General features: G+C 36.6%; 1 protein-coding gene and 1 long non-coding RNA gene across 7 annotated transcripts in view; one reads left to right on the top strand and one right to left on the bottom strand.

Annotated features, from left to right (window-relative positions):
- ERCC6L2 (ERCC excision repair 6 like 2) overlaps window positions 1-21,998 on the top strand; it is a 143,632-nt gene that overhangs the window by 35,622 nt on the left and 86,012 nt on the right. For all 6 annotated transcript variants that reach the window (XM_058695491.1, XM_058695487.1, XM_058695486.1 and 3 more), the window contains one exon: window positions 4,049-4,168. In XM_058695491.1, the coding sequence (XP_058551474.1) occupies window positions 4,049-4,168 (120 nt within the window). The remainder of the gene's footprint in view (window positions 1-4,048; window positions 4,169-21,998) is intronic.
- The window catches only part of LOC131491947 (uncharacterized), a 127,279-nt gene that overhangs the window by 83,989 nt on the left and 21,292 nt on the right, over window positions 1-21,998 (bottom strand). The gene's annotated exons all lie outside the window — the stretch shown is intronic.

Genomic DNA, 21,998 nt, shown 5'->3' with positions numbered 1-21,998 from the left:
TTTTTAATATACTGGTTAACTCATTCATTCTTGGGTCAGATGTTCTTTAACTTCCATGTATTATAGAGCTTTCCACATTTGTGGTTGACTAAGTTTGATAGCATTGTGATCTGAAAATATGCATGGTAAGATCTTGGTCTTCTTGTACTTTTTAAGGGCTGATTTGTGACCCAGTATGTGGTCTGCTCTGGAGAATGTTCCTTGTGCACTCAAAAAGGGTGTGTATTCTGCTGCTTTAGGATGAAATCTTCTGAATATATCTGCTAACTCCATCTGGTCCAGTGTGTCATTCAAAGCTGTTGTTTCCTTGTTGGTTTTCTGCTTAGATGATCTGTCCATTGCTGTTAAGTAGTGTGTTAAAGTCTCCTACTATCAGTGTATTATTTTCAATGAGTTTGTTTATGTGTTATTAATTGATTTATATATTTGGGTGCATAAATATTTGGGGGGCATAAATATTTATAATTGTTAGATCTTCTTGGTGGATAGACCCCTTAATTATGATATAATGTTCTTCTTCATCTCTTGTTACAGTCTATATTTTAAAATCTGGTTTCTCATGTAAGTATGGCTACTCCAGCTTTCTTTTTTTTTTTTTTTTTAATTTTTTTTTTCAACGTTTTTTATTTATTTTTGGGACAGAGAGAGACAGAGCATGAACAGGGGAGGGGCAGAGAGAGAGGGAGACACAGAATCGGAAACAGGCTCCAGGCTCCGAGCCATCAGCCCAGAGCCCGACGCGGGGCTCGAACTCACAGACCGCGAGATCGTGACCTGGCTGAAGTCGGACGCTCAACCGACTGCGCCACCCAGGCGCCCCTCCAGCTTTCTTTTGACATCCATGCATGACAGATGGTTCCCCTCATTTTTTATCTGCAGGTGTCTTTAGGTCTTTAGTGAGTCTCTTGTAGGCAGCATATAGTCAGATCTTTATTTTTTATCCATACCCTGTGTCTTTTGATCAGAGCATTTAGTCCATTTATATTCAGAGTGATTATTGAAAGATATTAACTTAGTGCCATTGTGTTACCTGTTAAGTTGGTGTTTCTGGGTGATGCCCTCTGGTTCTTTCTAGCCTTTGTTGTTGCTTTTTGTCTTTTTTTTTTTTTCCCCTCCACTCAGAGTCCCCCATGAAATTTCTTACAGGGCTGGTTTAGTGGTCATGAACTCCTTTAGTTTTTGTTTGTCTGGGAAACTCTTTATCTCTCCTTTTATTCTGCATGAGAGCCTTGTTGGGTAAAGAATTCTTGTCTGCAGGGTGCCTGGGGTGGCTCAGTCAGTTAAGCACTCAGGTCATGATCTCACAGTTGGTGAGATTGAGCCCCACATTGGGCTCTGCCCAGAGCCTGCTTGGGATATTCTCTTTCTCTCTCTTCCCCCACCTTGGTTCCTTCCTTGCTCATACATGCTCTCCTCCCTCAAAATAAATGAATAAACTTTAAAAAAAGTAAAAATAAAAAAATAAAAATAAGTAAAAGGAATAGAAAAAACTGAGAATAAATGAATAAATAATAATAAAAAATAAAGGATAAAAGTAAACAGGAAGCTAGATCCTATTGCCCCTAGAACTGAAGCTTTGTAGCACTCTATGATCAGTAGACTTGGTGCAAACAAGTACGGGTCTTCTGGGGGAGGAGCCTGCTGTGCTGATTCTCTGGCTGACTTGTTTCAGTACTAATGTGCCTCAGGGCGCAAGGGGACAGCGCTTGGTGAAGTGGCTCTGACCTTCACCAGGTGGCGCTGTTTTGTTCACTGAAGGCTTTCAGTGCGGAGGGGCGGGATGTATATGATGGTGCCCAGTCTCTAGCCCTGGAGCTGAAAATCATACCCCCTCCTTCAGGGAATGCTCACAGAAGAGCAGTCATTCACCCCCCTTGTGTATCTGGTTTCCAGCAGAACACTGCGTTCACCCTGCCACCCGTGTCTGAGGGTTGTTGTTTTTTTGTTTTGTTTTTGTTTGTTTTTATCTCAGGAGTTTCAAAACTCCCAACTTTTAGGGAATCCCGTGGTGCAGACCCACACTGTTCCTCTGGGGGAGAGTCTCAGGGAGCTTTTGCTGGACTATGTGAGGAAAGTGGTTGCATGACCCTATAGTACTTCAACGTTTATGACAAAACAGAGCCAAAAGCCGTCACCCCTGCTTGCTGCCCTCAGCCTGAGTCCCCACTCCTATGCCTAGAAAAAGTGCAGTACATTGGTGCCACCCATTCTTCCTGCGACTCAGGGGATCCTAAGACCACACTGTCACATCTGGGATTCTGCCCAGCTTCACCACCTGAGCACCTTTAAGCCAGGCACATCCCCCATTATAACGTACTTCTAAAATTTCAGATTTTGTGCTCTGCTGTTTATAATACTTTGTGGTAGCCTCTGTAAGCGGCCTCCCTCCCTGATGCTGTACCTGAAGCTGTCTCTTCCATATCAACTCTCCACACCTCCTACCTCCTACAAAAGGTGGTCACTTTTGTACTTGTAGACTTGCAGTTTTTGTTCTCTCAGACCTCTGATTGACTTCTTGGGTATTCAGAATGATATGTAATAACTGTCTAGCTATGTTGGAGGAACAGGACAAGCTTAGAGTTTCTTTACGCCTCTGCCAGCTTAACTCCTGTCCCCCTCTCTTGGTTGTTTTTTTTGTTTTGTTTTGTTTTTTGTTTTTTGTTTTTTGTCTCAAGTTTTGGCCAGGTTTTCTATGAAACACCTACTTGTGGATTGCTTGTTTGTTTATTTATTTATTACTTATTTATTGGTTTAATGTTCTTCGTGGATCTGGAATATATGGCTTAATGTTTTCTAAATCAGTTTTTAGAAGTTTTCAGCCTTTATCTCTTCAACTACTTCTCTTACACCATTTTTTTCTTCTGTCATTTGGGATTGAGATTATAGGTAATCGTACTCATGTTAAAAACACCTTTCTGGGTTTTTTCCTAATTTTCTGAAAAATTTTTCTTTAGGTTTTAATATTTATATAATTTATCTTTCTAAAGTAATGATTAATTCTTTTCTCCCATATGGATACCTCAAATACTTTCCCCCAACTTTTTTTTGATGTTTATTTTATTTTTTATTTTTATTTATTTATTTTTTAATGTTTATTTTATTTTTGAGAGACAGCATGTCAGCAGGGGAGGGACAGAGAGGGGGGAACAGAGGACCTGAAGCGGGCTCTGGGCTGACAGCAGCAAGCCCAATGTGGGGCTCGAACTCATGAACCATGAGATCATGAGATCATGACCTGACAAAGTCCTACGCTCAACTGACTGAGCCATCCAGGTGCCCCTCCCCCCCAATCTTTACTACAACTCTGCAAATATTTATTTTTGCTATTTCAAGTATTTTTTACAGTTATTCTAAGAGGTTAACCATCTTGCCCAAGTTTACATAGCTGCCAGGCAACTAATGCTAAAATCTGAACCAACGTCCAGTTGATTAAATGTTTCTTGCTCTTCATTATGGGGGTTATATTTCCTTTATAATGTCTCTTTGTCTTTCTTACTTGATATTTGGAGAATAGCTGTTATTCAAAGTGGTGTGTCTATGAGTGAATTGTCTTAGTCTATCCTGAAATAACATTCTATCATTCCATCTATACTTATTAGATAAACAGAAGTGCACAACTTTATGAGCCAAATATTACTCCCTTAAGGGCTTTGTTTTCTACAGGGAAAAAAGAATGTATATAGTTTATTCTAATAGAGTATATGAAGAGATAGTTTTCATGGAGAGAAACAAATAAGGTAATGTCCCGACTGATGAGATCAAGGAAGAATTCATTGAGTAGGTAGAACTTATGGTGGAAGAGACAGCAACATGAAAATTCTTTTATACTATATTGAAGGGTAATGTGTACTGTACATTTAGTTGTTGATATATATAAAGAAAACCAATACTAGTATTTCATGTTGTTTTTCCCTGTAACAAATCTATTTGTACATACTCAAATTGTCACTAATTGGGTAGTTAATCATGTAAGCCATGAAATTTTGTCCATCTTGAAACATTTACCCAGTAATTGAAACGTTGGTTGTTTTTTTTTTTTTCCTCCCAGGTTATTTCATTTTTGGCTGCAGTTTTGCATAAAAAGGGAACTCGTGAGGATATTGAAAACAACATGCCAGAGTTTTTACTAAGAAGTATGAAAAAGGAAACCCCTTCTATAGCAAAAAAGGTAAGATGTTTAGAAGCATACATCTATTGAAGCTGGTATTAGAAAAGTATATAGAAACTTATAAACATCACACATTATAGTATAAATTTAAAACAGAATCTAAAGACATTGTTAAAATACTTGTTTTATAGGCCTAATTCTTGAAGGATTATCAATTTCATCCTCAAATTAAGTATGATTGACTCTCAAAATGGGAAAGTACAATTTTAGCTTAAATTGTTTTAGAGGCTTTCAGTCTTTTCCTTGGCTGGATTTACAGGACTTTCATTAATTTGTTAAATTTCCATTGTTGTGTATGTAAAGTTCATTAAAGTCTACTATCCTGTTTTTTATTTATGGGAGAATGAAAGGAAGACAGTTGTAGATGTTGCTAACAAAGGTATGTTAACTGATAAAGTTGTTAGCAGAGTAATTACATCCTGAAAATATGTAACAAGTTCTTCCTATATCAGGACCATTGAAGTTGGAGTCAGGACAATTAAGGTCTTAACTTATCTTTGCCCATGTGACTATGAATGGTCTTCATAGCTGTACATCAGCTTTCTCCTCTATAAATATGTATTTATAGATATCTCATATATGACTCATAAAAAATAATATATTTCTAATAAAATAATGAAAGAAAAAGGTGTACTTTTGTGTCTGACTTTTATGTTCTCAGCACCAGGAAACTGGATAGAAATAAAGATGAAGTGATTTTATGAAATCTTTGTTATATTATGGTAATGAATCACTTTCCACAAGTTTTAAAACAGTCTCATCCATAAGTCTTATATATACATAAGATTGTTGAGAAGACCAATTTACTCTTGTCTATCAGTGGGGCAATTTTGTGCAAAATTTTGAGAAGTAATGGCTTATGGTATTATTATTACTTTAAATTTTTTATTATTTTTAATATTATAAATACATCCTATGTCAAATTTAATTTCTTTTTTTAAAACCTATTCTTGGGACGCCTGGGTGGCTTGGTCGGTTAAGCATCCGACTTCGGCTCAGGTCATGATCTCATGGTCCGTGAGTTCGAGCCCCGTGTCGGGCTCTCTGCTGACAGCTCAGAGCCTGGAGCCTGTTTCAGATTCTGTGTCTCCCTCTCTCTCTCTGCCCCTTCCCTGTTCATGCTCTGTCTCTGTCTCAAAAATAAATAAACGTTAAAATTAAAAAAAAAAAACAACAAAAAAAAACACATTCTTGATGTGTTTTAAATCTTCTAGAGTTCAAGTCCTGTTTTTAGTTGTTATTTGATTCTAAATATCAGTGCAGAGTTTATGAATATCTTATGTCAGTTGTGATAATTAGCAGACAGAGTAAACAGCAGGGAAAAGTAATACTTTAGGTATTTAAAGGTATTTATATATAATATGTATTTGTAATATATATTTACTTACATTTATATATTTATATAGGCACATATATATACACTGGTATTTTTCTATCTCCTTCAGTTCAATTCTTAATTATTTATTTTTCATCTTTCTTATATTCTAATAAATTTCATTAAAGCTGTACATGTTTTTTTGAGTACTACTTTGGCTACATTCCATAGTTTTTACTATGTAGTCTTTCAGTATTCTTTTCTAAATTATCTGTGACTCCAGTTATAGCTTTTACTCAAGTACTATTTAATGCAAAGTTTAGGGGCACCTGTGTAACTCTGTTGGTTAAGTGTCCGACTTTGGCTCAGGTCATGATCTTGCCTGTGCACACCCTGCTTGGGATTCTCTCTCTCCCGCTCTCTGCCCCTCCCCCACTCACACTTTTTCTCTCTCTCCCAAAATAAATAAATAAACTTAAAAAAAATAAAGCAAAGTGTAAAATTTCCAAGTAAATAGATATCATTGGGGAATGGAGAATGATGGGAGTATTTAGCCTCTATTGTTGATTTCTACTTTCTACTTTTGTTTTTGGGATAATAGGGTTGGTATTTTTTTGTGTGTGTGGCTAAATCCATGGTGAAGTGTTTTTAATGCTGTGAATATTATGTAGTTTCACTTATTTTAAAATGTTTGCTGGGGTGCCTGGGTGGCTCAGTCAGTTAAGTGCCCAACTTTGGCTCAGATCGTGATTTTGCAGTCTGTGAGTTCGAGCCCTGTGTTGGGCTTTGTGCTGACAGCTCAGAGCCTGGAGCCTGCTTCAGCTTCTGCGTCTCCCTCTCTCTCTCTGTCCTTCCCCTACTCAAGCCCTGTCTCTTTCAAAAATAAATAAACATTAATTTTTTTTAATTTTAAATGTTTGCTAGTATTTTGTGCATTCTTTGTTATTATGGCCACATAGTTATAAATATTTTGATCAGGCTTGTTAATTGTATTGTTAAAATTAATGCTTTTCTTTTTTTAAATCTATTTGAGCAATTAGATCCTGAGAGAAATGGATTAAATTTCCACTATATCTTTTAGCTTTCTCATTTTTTCTTGCATTTGTATCAGTTTTTGCTTGTTTAACAACTTTATTATTTGTTTCAAAAATTTTGTGTACTTTTATAGTGCTGTCATACTGGATTGATAGTTTATCTGTGTGTAGAATTCTAAATTAAGGATTTTCTCTTAAAAGTTGACCAAAATAATTTTATTTTCTTCTGTCACTCCTTGTCATAGATGAGGATTCAATACTGAATTGACTTTTTCCTTGGAAAGGAAATTTTCTTTTTGTTTTAAAGTATATAGGACTTTTTATTCAACCTTGAAATTCAGATATTTCTTTAGCCCGAACACTCACTATGAATTTTGAAGATGTTCTCCTGCTTTGGAAAAATACACACAGTACTTTATGTAGGGGAAGCAGAGTGCTGCTTCTCTGGAGCAGATGATTGGCATAATTGTTTCTCCTTTAATAAATTACTCTGCTATTTCTTTACATTGTTTTCTTAATTTCTTTTTTTTCAGTAATTTATTACTAATGTATAGAAACACAAGTGATTTTTGTGTATTGATTTTGTGTCCTGCATATTTACTGAACTTATTTTACTGCGTTCTAAGTGGTTGGTTGTTGTTGTTGTTGTTGTTTGTTTGTTTTTGTCATCTTAGGATTTACTACGTGTAATGTCATCTGCAAACACACATTTTACTTCTTTCTTTACAATTTGAATGCCTTTTGTTTATTTTTCTTGCCTAATTGCTCTGGCTAGGACTTCTAGAAATATATTGAATAAACTGGGCAAGAATAGGCATTGCGTGTCATCTGTAAGCGATGATTTACAGGAATCTACCCCCAAAACCAAGAACTGAATACACTTTATACTGTATACACTTTATGAATATACTTTATACTGTATACACTTTATGTTAGCCAACTTGACAATAAATTATGTAAAAAAAAAAAAAAAAGAAGAGGCATCTTTGTCTTGTTACTGATCTTAAGAGGAAAAGTATTCAGCTTTTCACTGTTGAGCGTGATGATAACTGTGGGCTGGTCATATGTGGGCTTTTTTTTGTTTTGTTTTGTTTTGTTTTGTTTTGAGAGAGAGCGCAAGTGAGTGAGGGGCAGAGAGAGATGGGGAGAGAGAGAGAGGGAAGTGGGGCTCACCTGGAGCTCATGTTTTACCCAAAGTGGGACTTGAGTTCACCCAAAGTGGGGCTCGAGCTCATCTGAAGCAGGGCTGGGGCTCACTTGATATAGGATTCGAAATCACAAACTGTGAGATCATGACCTGAGCCAAAGTTAGATGCTTAATGACTGAGCCACCGAGGTACCCACATGGTCTTTATTTTGTTAAGGTATGTATTCTTTGTCCAATTTGTTGAGAGTTTTTATCATTAAAGGATGTTGAATTTCGTCAAATGCTTTTTTTTTTGCAATTATTGAAATATGATTTTTATCCTTCATTTTGTTGATGTGATGTATCACATTTATTGATTTTCTTATGTTTGAACTATCAGTGCATCTCAGAAACAAATCCCACTTTGATCATGGTGTATGGTCCTTTTAATGGACTGACAGATCTGTTTGTTTAATGTTTTGTTGAGGATTTTTACATCTATAATTTTCTTTTCTTGTGCTATCCTTGTCTTTGATAGCAGGATAACATTAGTCTTGAAAAATGAGTTTAGGATTGTTGAGAAGGATTGACATTACTTATTCAAATATTTGGTAGAATTCACTAGTGATGCCATCTGGTCCTGGACTTTTCTATGTTGGTAGGTTTTTGGTTATTGATTCAGTTTCTTTACTAGTAATTGATCTGTTCAGATTTTCTTTCTTCATGATTCAGTCTTGTTGGGTTATGTATTTCCAAGGAATGTATTCATTTCCTCTGGGTTACCTATTTTGTGGTATATACTTGTGTAATTTTATATGATCCTTTGTATTTCTTTGTTATCAGTGATAAGTTCTCTTCTTTCATTTCTAATTTTGAGTGTTCTCTTTTTTCTTACTCTAGCTAAAGTTTTGCTAATTTTGTTTTTTTTTCAAAGAACCAGCTCTTAGTTTCATTGATCTTCTCTAGTGTTTTTTTAGTCTCTATTTCATTAATTTCCACTCTGACCTTTGTGGTTGCCTTCTACTAACTTTGGGCTCAATTTGCTTTTCTCTTTATAGTTTATTGAGGTGTAAAGTTAGGTTGTTTAGTTGAGAATTTTCTTTGTTCTTAATGTAGAAAGTTTTTCTTTTTAGAACTTCTTTTGCTGGATCCCAAAAGTTTTGATATGTGTTTCAATTTTTATTTGTCTTGATATTTTTTTATTTCCCTTTTGATTTCTTTGGTCCATTCATTATTCAGGAGCATACTGTTTAATCTCCACATTTGTGGATTTTTTAGTTTTCCTCTTGTCATTGATTTCTACTTTCATACCATTGTGGTCTGAAAATACGTTTTATATGATTTAAGACTTCTTTTGTGGCCTAACATATTATCTATCCTGGAGAAAGTCCCATATGTGCTTGAGAAGAATATATATTCTGCTGCTCTTAGGTGAAATGTTGTGTATATGCCTCTTAGGTCCAATCTGGTGTAATGTATAGTTTAAGTCTGATGTTACCTTACTGATTTTCTCTCTGGATGATCTATCCATTGTTGAAAGTAGGGTGTTGAAGTCCCATATTATTATTATATTTCTGTCATTTTCTCTCTTCCTATCTGTTATTTGCTTTATATAGTTAGATGTTCTGATGTTGCATATAATATTTACAGTTGTTATATTGTGTTAATGAATTGATCCCTTTATTATAATCTGATGATCTTTGTCTCTTGTTACAGTGTTTGGGTTGAAGTCTATTTTTTAGGAAAATTCACTTTGTGTTTTTTGGGGAAGTTTTCTCTTACATAAGTGTAGAATGGATTCCTCGGTTCTTTAAGTATGGCAGTTTTCTTATACTCTTACATACTTCTGGTCCTCTGGCAGTGCCCCTTCGAAGCATTTTATACTGTTATGGATTTATTTTTATATTTGTTCTTTTGTTTTAAGTGGCATCAATAAATGCATGTGTTTAGTTGATCATGTGAACTGGAATTTCATAAAGCTTTTAATGGGATTGCCAATGACATCCTAAAGTATTCCCCAGAAGTGAATTCAAACAAATACTATAATTTTGTGTGATGAAATTCTTAAAAGATAAATTTGTATTGGTCCACTTAAAATTTTGTGCATTTTTAGGGGCACCTGGGTAGCTGAGTTGCTTAAGTATTTGACTCTTGGTTTCGGCTCAGGTCATGATCTCACTGTTTGTGAGTTCGAGCCCCGCGTCAGGCTCTGCACTTGAAGTGCAGAGCCTTCTTGGGATTCTTTCTCCCTGTCCCTCCCCCACTCATGTGCTCTGTCTCTCTCTCTCAAATATAAATAAATAAACTTAAAAAAAATAAAATAAAATCTTGTGCATTTTTAAAAGATGGTCTATGAAATAGCTAGAGAAAAAATAAATTACTTTATATTTATTATGCTAATGCCAGAATTGCAATGGAATCCTGAAAAATTAATGTTGGAACTCCTTGCAAAAAATCCTTTAATGAATTAAATGCAACAAATTAAGGAGTGGTAGATTTGAGGTATGTGTGTGTGATATGATACATCTCATATACATTTTGAAACTTTTCAAGTGTGAATAAGTCATCTAGGAATGCATAAAATAAATGCTTTGTGCCAAGAACAAATTCCTAAATGAAAAGACACAAAGTATGCATTTCAAATATTAATTCTTGGAATGATTCTTTAGATTTAGGCTATTAGGATTGGAATTCAGTCTTTAAGAAAATGAATCAAAGTAAATTAATTTTAAAATATTATATGATAAAACTTCAGAGAATCTATGAAAATTCATAATCAGTATTAATGCAGAGAATTTTTCTAATCACAGTATGAGAAGCAGTTTCAATGGTGACTGAACAAAAAATAAGTTTCCAGCATTTTATTTGCTACACACTATTTCTTTAGTTTCTGATGTATACCAAGATAATCCTCTTGGTATTCATGAGAAAATAAAGATATATGCTACTGTGAGAATCTTCATGCACATCTCTTGCCATCATACCCATAGGATAAATTCTTGGTACTGGAATCACACAATCTGTGATACTGAAATTAAGTATTTACATATTATATTTTGATAGCTAGAGTCAAATTGCCTTTCAGAAGCTTGTTCCAGTTTGTATTCTTACCAATAGTGTATCATTTTGGAAAACAGAATCACTTTGGAAAATCACTTTGGAAAACAGAATAGTGTCTATTTCCCACCTTTTTATTTATTCAAGGGATTTATGTTTGTTACATAAATTATGTCAGAGATTTAGAAAAGTTATATCTTGCTTTGATTTCTATTCTTTTAATTATGAGTGAAGTCGAGTATCTTTTCAGAATCTTAAAAGACATTTTTAATAGCTTTTTAAAAAATCAAGTTCTAGTTTTAATCATATTTCTTAATAGTCCTTAATCATATGTTCTACAAACTAATCTTTTGTCCATTATATATTCTGTAAATATTTCTTTCTTTTTCAGAGTCAGCTTTTGACTTGTTGGTTGCATTTAAAAAAAAAATTGGGTAGTTAAATATATTTATCTTTATACCTTCTCGGTTTTATGCCTGCCTAGAAGTCTTCTGTACCTAAGATTGTAAGTTCACCCATGATTCTTTTGTAATGTATATGATTTTATTTTATACCTTTACATCTTTGTGTAAGCTTGAATTTATGTTGCTATAATGACTAATCTATTAATTCAGCTTTATTTTTTTTCAGATGGCTAGCCAATTATTTTAACTGTCATTTATTGCATAAGCCCTCTTTTTCACAATGATTTGAAGGGTCACTTTTGAGTAAAACAACACTCATATTTGTGGGTATATTTCTAGATATATTGTTCTGTCCTATTGATTTATTTGCTCCTTTCTCTTTCAGTGCTAAACAGTTTTAACTTTTTTGGGTTTATAATATGTTTCAATGTTTGGTAAGACTAGTTTATCTTCAAATTTTCTCAACTTTCTCTTAAAAACCTATTGATATTTTAGGTAGTATTTCTGAATTTATTGATTGATGTAGGGAGAGTGAACATCTTTACACTGTAAATACTGCATATCCTAGAGTGGTTGTATCATTTGCTTAAGTTTTATTTCATGCCCCTCAGAGTTTCTAGCTTTCTTTGTATGACCTTGTTTATTGTTCATTAAGTTTAACTGGGTATTCTTTCTTTTTAGTTGCTATTTCAAATGGAATTTTTAAAATTTTATATTCTAATTGGTCATGTTTATTATATACACACATATATATGTATATATACACATATGTGTGTGTGTATAAATGTATGTATGTATATATATATACACATATATATACATACATATGTAACATATATATGTTATATATGTTAAATATATATATATAAAATATATATAAATATATATAAAATTATATAAATATATATAAAATTATATAAATATATATATAAAATATATATAAAATATAGATATATTAAAAATAAATATAAATATATTAAATATGTATATGTATGTTAAATATATAACATATTTAACATATATATATATATGTTAAAGCCACATGCTTTATCAGGCTTTTTTTTTTTGAAGTATTATTGACGTATTAGTTCCAGGTATGCAACGTAATGATTGCAAAATGATCACCACAGTAAATAAGTCTAGTTTAGTTAACATTTGTCACCATACATAGTTAGAAAATTTTTTTATTTTTTTTTCTTGTGAGGAGGACTTTTAAGATCTGTATTAGCAACTTTAAAACATGTAATACAGTATTATTAACTACAGTCATCATGGCATATATTACATCTTCATGACTTATTCATTTTATAACTGGATGCTTGTACTTTTGACCCCATTCACCTGTTTTGCATACTACCCCCTCACCCCAGTGACCACCAGTTTGTTCTCTGTATCTATGAGCTTGATTTTTTTTTTAATTTTTTTTTTAACGTTTATTTATTTTTGAGACAGAGAGAGACAGAGCATGAACGGGGGAGGGGCAGAGAGAGAGGGAGACACAGAATCGGAAGCAGGCTCCAGGCTCTGAGCCATCAGCCCAGAGCCCGACGCGGGGCTCGAACTCACGGACCGCGAGATCGTGACCTGAGCTGAAGTCGGACGCTTAACCGACTGAGCCACCCAGGCGCCCCTCTATGAGCTTGATTTTTTGGTTTGTTTTATTTTGTAGGCTCCACATATAAGTGAAATCAAATGCTATTTCTCTTTTGAGGTCTGAGTTGTTTCACTTAGCGTAATGCCCTCAAGGTCCATCCAGGTTATCACAAATGACAGAATTCCATTCTTTTTAATGGCTAAATAGTATTCTACATGTATATATGTATTCATATGTGTGTGTGTGATATGTGATATATATGTATATACATACATATGTATATATATATATATGTATATACATACATATGTGTATGTATATATATATATACATATGTATGTATGTGTGTATATATATATATATATGTGATACACATATATGTGATGTGTGATATATATATGTGATATATGAGCTTGATTTTTGGTTTGTTTTATTTTGTAGAATTCACATATAAGGAAGTCAAATGGTATTCCTCTTTCTTGGTCTGACTTGTTTCACTTAGCATAATGCCCTTAAGGTCCAGGCTGAATAGTATTCCACATTTGTATATGTGTGTGTGTGTGTGTGTGTGTGTGTGTGTGTGTGTGTGTGTGTATACATGTATATGTACATATGTGACATGTTTTATATATATGTGATACATATGTATCACATCTTCTTTATCATCCATCACTGGATACTTAGATGTTTCCATATCTTGGCTGTTGTAAATAATGCTGAAATGAGCATGGGAGTACATATATCTTTTCAAGTTAATGTTTTTGTTTTCTTCAGATAACTACCCAGAAGTGAAAGTGCTAGATCATATGGTAGTTCTGTTTTTAATTTTTTGTTTTTCATAGTAGCTGCACCAATTTTAATTCCTACCAGTAGTGCATAAGGATTTCCTTGCCTCAAAATCATTGTTACCACTTGTTATTTCTTGTCTTTTTGAAAATAGGCAGTCTAACAGATGTGAGGTGATATCTCATTGTGGTTTTGATTTGCATTTCCCTGATGATCAGTTATATTTTTTATGTGCCTGTTGGCCATTTCCTTTTCTTTGGAAAAACATCTATACAGATTCTCTCTGCCCATTTTTAAATTAGATATTTTGGCTATTGAGTTGTATGTGTTCTTTAATATTTTGGTTATTAACCCCCTTATCAGATATAGGATTGGCAAATATTTTCTCCCATTCAGTTGGTGGTCTTTTCATTTTGTCGATGATATCCTTTTCTGTGCAGAAGCTTTTTAGTTTGATGTAGTACTGCTTGTTTATTTTTGTTTTTGTTGCCTTTGCTTTTGGAGTCACATATAAAAAAATCATCACTAAGACCAATATCAAAGAGCTTACTGCCAGTGTTTTCTTCTAGGAGTTTTTTGGTTTCAGGTCTTATATTCAAGTCTTTAATCCATTTTGAGTTAACTTTTGTGTGCTGTAGGAGATAGTAGTTCCATTCTTTTGTTTGTGGCTATATAGTTTCCCCAACACCATTCATTGACTTGACTGTCCTGTCTCTATTTTTTAAGTTTATTTATTTATTTTGAGAGCCAGAGAGAGAGAGAGAGAGAGCACACATGAGCAGGGGAGGGACAGAGAGAGAGGGAGAGAATCCCAAGCAGGCTCCATGCTGTCAACACACACCTTAACTCTGGGCTCAATCTCACTAACCTTGAGATTATGACCTGAGCCAAAATCAAGAGTTGGACACCTAACTGACTGAGCCATGCAGGTGCCCCATGACTGTCCTTTCTTATTGGATATTTTAGCCTCCTGTGTTATAAATTAATTAGCCATATAAATGTTGGTTATTTCTGGGCTCTCTACATCTTCAGTTTCTTTTACCAGTGTTTTATAGTTTTCAGGGTACAGGCCCTTTATCTTTTTGGTTAGGTTTATTCCTAGGTATCTTATTATTTTTGGTGCAATTGTAAATGGGGTTGATTCCTTAATTTCTCTTTCTGCTGCTTTATTATTGGTATATAGAATTGCAACAGATTTCTGTGCATTGACTTTGTGTCCTGAAATCAACTCACAGAAATTTACTGACTGCACATATATCAGTTTTAGCAGTATTTTTGGTGGAGTCTTTCGGGTTTTCTATATAGTATGCCATGTCATCTGCAAATAGTGAAAGTTTTACTTCTTCCTTGCTGATTTGGATACCTTTTATTTCTTTTTGTTGTCTGATTGCTATGGCTAGGACTTCCTGTACCATGTTAAATAACAGTGGTGAGAGTGGACATCCCTGCCTTGTTCCTGACCATAGAGGAAAAGCTCTGTTTTTCCCCATTGAGGATGATGTTGACTATGGGCTTTTCATCTATGGCCTTTATGATGTTGAGGTATGTTCCCTCTAAACCTACCTTGTTGAGGGTTTTTATCATGAGTAGCATGTTGTTTAATCTCTACATATTTGTGAATTCTCCCCTTTTCCTTTTTAGTTTCATAGCATTGTGGTAGGAAAAGATGCTTGATATGATGTCAGTCTCCTTAAGTTTATTAAGATTTGTTCTATGGCCTAACATATGGTCTATACCAAAAACTGTAACGTGCACTTGAAGAGAATGTATATTCTGCTCCTTTGGGGTAGAATATTCTGTATATATTAAATCCAACAGGTCTAATGTGTCATTTAAGGTGAGACATATATTTTATAAATTCCACTTTCTTAATTATTTTACTGTTCTTAATAATTGATTTACTGTTCATTTTATTGCTTTACATATATTTTCTATTAATATTTATACTTTTACTTGTCATTTCCATTTTCATACCTTATTTATTTAATTGCAAGATTTGAGATCTATTGGCTTGGTGTCCATTAATTTAAGTGCTATTGGTCTGTAATTTTATATTTTTAAAGAATGCCAAGTTTTGGTAAAATTCTTCTGCTACTTTAAAAAAAAGATTTGGGGGCACCTGGGTGACTCAGTTGGTTAAACATCTGAATCTTGATTTCGGCTTGGGTCATGATCTTACAATTCGTGAGACTGAGCCCCACAACAGGCTCTGTGCTGACAGTGTGGAGCCTGCTTGGGATTCTCTCTCTCTGCCCCTCCCCCGTGTGCTCCCTCTCAAAATAAATAAACTTTAAAAAAAAAGATTTGGAGAGGCTCATGACTAGAATGGATTCTAAACTTAAATTCCCATACATAATATATATATTAATTTTTTAATGTTTATTTTTGAGAGAGAGAGAGGGGCTGCGTGAGAGGAATAGGGAAGAGAGAGAGAGCGAGGGAGACACAGAATCTGAAACAGGCTCCAGGCTGCAAGCTATCAGCACAGAGCCCAACTCTGGGCAGCCACAGTATTCCAAAGGAAAAGTTATCAATTACGTATTATAGGGTTTAAATTAATTAGTTTTGGCATTTTTTAATATAAATTTTTTAAAGTTTGTTTATTTTGTGTGTGTGTGAGAGAGAACGAACACACATGAGTGGGGAGGGGCAGAGAGAGAGGGGGACAGAGGATCTGAAGCAGGCTCCGCACTGTTAGCACAGAAGCTGACATGGGTCTCAATCCCATGAACCATGAGATCATGACCTGAGCTAAAATCAGTAGTTGGGTTTGGAGTTCCGGAAGATGGCGGCGTAGGAGGACGCTGGGCTCACCGCGCGTCCTGCTAATCACTTAGATTCCACCTACACCTGCCTAAAGAACCCAGAAAACCGCGAGAGGATTAGCAGAACGGAGTCTCCGGAGCCAAGTGCAGACGAGAGGCCCACGGAAGAGGGTAGGAAGGGCGGCGAGGCGGTGCGCGCTCCACGGACTGGCGGGAGGGAGCCGGGGCGGAGGGGCGGCTCGCCGGCCAAGCAGAGCCCCCGAGTCGGGCTGGCAAAAGCGGAGGGGCCGGACGGACTGTGTTCTGACAGCAAGCGCGACTTAGCGTCTGGGAGGTCAGAAGTTAACAGCTCTGCTCAGAAAGCGGGAAGGCTGGAGGACAAAGGGAGGGAGAGCTGCTGAGCCCCCTGACGGCAGAGCTCAGCTTGGCGGGGAACAAAGGCGCTCTCCAGCGCCATCTCCCCCGCCCATCCCCCAGCCAAAATCCCAAAGAGAACCAGTTCCTGCCAGGGAACTTGCTCGCTCCGTGCAAACACCCAACTCTGTGCTTCTGCGGAGCCAAACCTCCGGCAGCCGATCTGACTCCCTCCCGCTGCCACAGGGCCCCTCCTGAAGTGGATCACCTAAGGAGAAGCGAGCTAAGCCTGCCCCTCCTGCCCCCGTGCACCTTGCCTACCCACCCCAGCTAATACGCCAGATCCCCAGCACCACAAGCCTGGCAGTGTGCAAGTAGCCCAGACGGGCCACGCCACCCCACAGTGAATCCCGCCCCTAGGAGAGGGGAAGAGAAGGCACTCACCAGTCTGACTGTGGCCCCAGCGGTGGGCTGGGGGCAGACATCAGGTCGGACTGCGGCCCTGCCCACCAACTCCAGTTATACACCACAGCACAGGGGAAGTGCCCTGCAGGTCCTCACCGCTCCAGGGACTATCCAAAATGACCAAACGGAAGAATTCCCCTCAGAAGAATCTCCAGGAAATAACAACAGCTAATGAACTGATCAAAAAGGATTTAAATAATATAACAGAAAGTGAATTTAGAATAATAGTCATAAAATTAATCGCTGGGCTTGAAAACAGTATACAGGACAGCAGAGAATCTCTTGCTACAGAGATCAAGGGACTAAGGAACAGTCACGAGGAGCTGAAAAACGCTTTAAACGAAATGCAAAACAAAATGGAAACCACCACGGCTCGGATTGAAGAGGCAGAGGAGAGAATAGGTGAACTAGAAGATAAAGTTATGGAGAAAGAGGAAGCTGAAAGAAAGAGAGATAAAAAAATCCAGGAGTATGAGGGGAAAATTAGAGAACTAAGTGATACACTAAAAAGAAATAATATACGCATAATTGGTATCCCAGAGGAGGAAGAGAGAGGGAAAGGTGCTGAAGGGGTACTTGAAGAAATTATAGCTGAGAACTTCCCTGAACTGGGGAAGGAAAAAGGCATTGAAATCCAAGAGGCACAGAGAACTCCCTTCAGACGTAACTTGAATCGATCTTCTGCACGACATATCATAGTGAAACTGGCAAAATACAAGGATAAAGAGAAAATTCTGAAAGCAGCAAGGGATAAACGTGCCCTCACATATAAAGGGAGACCTATAAGACTCGTGACTGATCTCTCTTTTGAAACTTGGCAGGCCAGAAAGGCTTGGCACGATATCTTCAGTGTGCTAAACAGAAAAAATATGCAGCCGAGAATCCTTTATCCAGCAAGTCTGTCATTTAGAATAGAAGGAGAGATAAAGGTCTTCCCAAACAAACAAAAACTGAAGGAATTTGTCACCACGAAACCAGCCCTACAAGAGATCCTAAGGGGGATCCTGTGAGACAAAGTACCAGAGACATCACTACCAGCATAAAACATACAGACATCACAATGACTCTAAACCCGTATCTTTCTATAATAACACTGAATGTAAATGGATTAAATGCGCCAACCAAAAGACATAGGGTATCAGAATGGATAAAAAAACAAGACCCATCTATTTGCTGTCTACAAGAGACTCATTTGAGATCTGAGGACACCTTTAGATTGAGAGTGAGGGGATGGAGAACTATTTATCATGCTACTGGAAGCCAAAAGAAAGCTGGAGTAGCCATACTTATATCAGACAAACTAGACTTTAAATTAAAGGCTGTAACAAGAGATGAAGAAGGGCATTATATAATAATTACAGGGTCTATCCATCAGGAAGAGCTAACAATTATAAATGTCTATGCGCCAAATACCGGAGCCCCCAGATATATAAATCAGTTACTCATAAACATAAGCAACCTTATTGATAAGAATGTGGTCATTGCAGGGGACTTTAACACCCCACTTACAGAAATGGATAGATCATCTAGACACACAGTCAATAAAGAAACAAGGGCCCTGAATGATACATTGGATCAGATGGACTTGACAGATATATTTAGAACTCTGCATCCCAAAGCAACAGAATATACTTTCTTCTCGAGTGCACATGGAACATTCTCCAAGATAGATCATATACTGGGTCACAAAACAGCCCTTCATAAGTTTACAAGAATTGAAATTATACCATGCATACTTTCAGACCACAATGCTATGAAGCTTGAAATCAACCACAGGAAAAAGTCTGGAAAACCTCCAAAAGCATGGAGGTTAAAGAACACCCTACTAACGAATGAGTGGGTCAACCAGGCAATTAGAGAAGAAATTAAAAAATATATGGAAACAAACGAAAATGAAAATACAACAATCCAAACTCTTTGGGACGCAGCGAAGGCAGTCCTGAGAGGAAAATACATTGCAATCCAGGCCTATCTCAAGAAACAAGAAAAATCCCAAATACAAAATCTAACAGCACACCTAAAGGAAATAGAAGCAGAACAGCAAAGGCAGCCTAAACCCAGCAGAAGAAGAGAAATCATAAAGATCAGAGCAGAAATAAACAATATAGAATCTAAAAAAACGGTAGAGCAGATCAACGAAACCAAGAGTTGGTTTTTTGAAAAAATAAACAAAATTGACAAACCTCTAGCCAGGCTTCTCAAAAAGAAAAGGGAGATGACCCAAATAGATAAAATCATGAATGAAAATGGAATTATTACAACCAATCCCTCAGAGATACAAACAATTATCAGGGAATACTATGAAAAATTATATGCCAACAAATTGGACAACCTTGAAGAAATGGACAAATTCCTAAACACCCACACTCTTCCAAAACTCAATCAGGAGGAAATAGAAAGCTTGAACAGACCCATAACCAGTGAAGAAATTGAATCGGTTATCAAAAATCTCCCAACAAATAAGAGTCCAGGACCAGATGGCTTCCCAGGGGAGTTCTACCAGACGTTTAAAGCAGAGATAATACCTATCCTTCTCAAGCTATTCCAAGAAATAGAAAGGGAAGGAAAACTTCCAGACTCATTCTATGAAGCCAGTATTACTTTGATTCCTAAACCAGACAGAGACCCAGTAAAAAAAGAGAACTACAGGCCAATATCCCTGATGAATATGGATGCAAAAATTCTCAATAAGATACTAGCAAATCGAATTCAACAGCATATAAAAAGAATTATTCACCATGATCAAGTGGGATTCATTCCTGGGATGCAGGGCTGGTTCAACATTCGCAAATCGATCAACGTGATACATCACATTAACAAAAAAAAAGAGAAGAACCATATGATCCTGTCAATCGATGCAGAAAAGGCCTTTGACAAAATCCAGCACCCTTTCTTAATAAAAACCCTTGAGAAAGTTGGGATAGAAGGAACATACTTAAAGATCATAAAAGCCATTTATGAAAAGCCCACAGCTAACATCATCCTCAATGGGGAAAAACTGAGAGCTTTTTCCCTGAGATCAGGAACACGACAGGGATGCCCACTCTCACCGCTGTTGTTTAATATAGTGCTGGAAGTTCTAGCATCAGCAATCAGACAACAAAAGGAAATCAAAGGCATCAAAATTGGCAAAGATGAAGTCAAGCTTTCGCTTTTTGCAGATGACATGATATTATACATGGAAAATCCGATAGACTCCACCAAAAGTCTGCTAGAACTGATACATGAATTCAGCAAAGTTGCAGGATACAAAATCAATGTACAGAAATCAGTTGCATTCTTATACACTAACAATGAAGCAACAGAAAGACAAATAAAGAAACTGATCCCATTCACAATTGCACGAAGAAGCATAAAATACCTAGGAATAAATCTAACCAAAGATGTAAAAGATCTGTATGCTGAAAACTATAGAAAGCTTATGCAGGTAATTGAAGAAGATATAAAGAAATGGAAAGACATTCCCTGCTCATGGATTGGAAGAATAAATATTGTCAAAATGTCAATACTACCCAAAGCTATCTACACATTCAATGCAATCCCAATCAAAATTGCACCAGCATTCTTCTTGAAACTAGAACAAGCAATCCTAAAATTCATATGGAACCACAAAAGGCCCCGAATAGCCAAAGTAATTTTGAAGAAGAAGACCAAAGCAGGAGGCATCACAATCCCAGACTTTAGCCTCTACTACAAAGCTGTCATCATCAAGACAGCATGGTATTGGCATAAAAACAGACACATAGACCAATGGAATCGAATAGAAACCCCAGAACTAGACCCACAAACGTATGGCCAACTCATTTTTGACAAAGCAGGAAAGAACATCCAATGGAAAAAAGACAGTCTCTTTAACAAATGGTGCTGGGAGAACTGGACAGCAACATGCAGAAGGTTGAAACTAGACCACTTTCTCACACCATTCACAAAAATAAACTCAAAATGGATAAAGGACCTGAATGTGAGACAGGAAACCATCAAAACCTTAGAGGAGAAAGCAGGAAAAGACCTCTCTGACCTCAGCCGTAGCAATCTCTTACTCGGCACATCCCCAAAGGCAAGGGAATTAAAAGCAAAAGTGAATTACTGGGACCTTATGAAGATAAAAAGCTTCTGCACAGCAAAGGAAACAACCAACAAAACTAAAAGGCAACCAACGGAATGGGAAAAGATATTTGCAAATGACACATCGGACAAAGGGCTAGTATCCAAAATCTATAAAGAGCTCATCAAACTCCACACCCGAAAAACAAATAACCCAGTGAAGAAATGGGCAGAAAACATGAATAGACACTTCTCTAAAGAAGACATCCGGATGGCCAACAGGCACATGAAAAGATGTTCAACGTCGCTCCTCATCAGGGAAATACAAATCAAAACCACACTCAGATACCACCTCACGCCAGTCAGAGTGGCCAAAATGAAGAAATCAGGAGACTATAGATGCTGGAGAGGATGTGGAGAGACGGGAACCCTCTTGCACTGTTGGTGGGAATGCAAATTGGTGCAGCCGCTCTGGAAAGCAGTGTGGAGGTTCCTCAGAAAATTAAAAATAGACCTACCCTATGACCCAGCAATAGCACTGCTAGGAATCTATCCAAGGGATACAGGAGTACTGATGCATAGAGGCACTTGTACCCCAATGTTTATAGCAGCACTCTCAACAATAGCCAAATTATGGAAAGAGCCTAAATGTCCATCAACTGATGAATGGATAAAGAAATTGTGGTTTATATACACAATGGAATACTACGTGGCAATGAGAAAAAATGAAATATGGCCTTTTGTAGCAACGTGGATGGAACTGGAGAGTGTGATGCTAAGTGAAATAAGCCATACAGAGAAAGACAGATACCATATGGTTTCACTCTTATGTGGATCCTGAGAAACTTAACAGAAACCCATGGGGGAGGGGAAGGGAAAAAAAAAA

The sequence above is a fragment of the Neofelis nebulosa genome, chromosome 12, assembly GCF_028018385.1.
Source record: "Neofelis nebulosa isolate mNeoNeb1 chromosome 12, mNeoNeb1.pri, whole genome shotgun sequence".
Lineage (NCBI taxonomy): Eukaryota > Metazoa > Chordata > Mammalia > Carnivora > Felidae > Neofelis > Neofelis nebulosa.
This window is presented reverse-complemented; position numbering and strand designations above follow the sequence as displayed.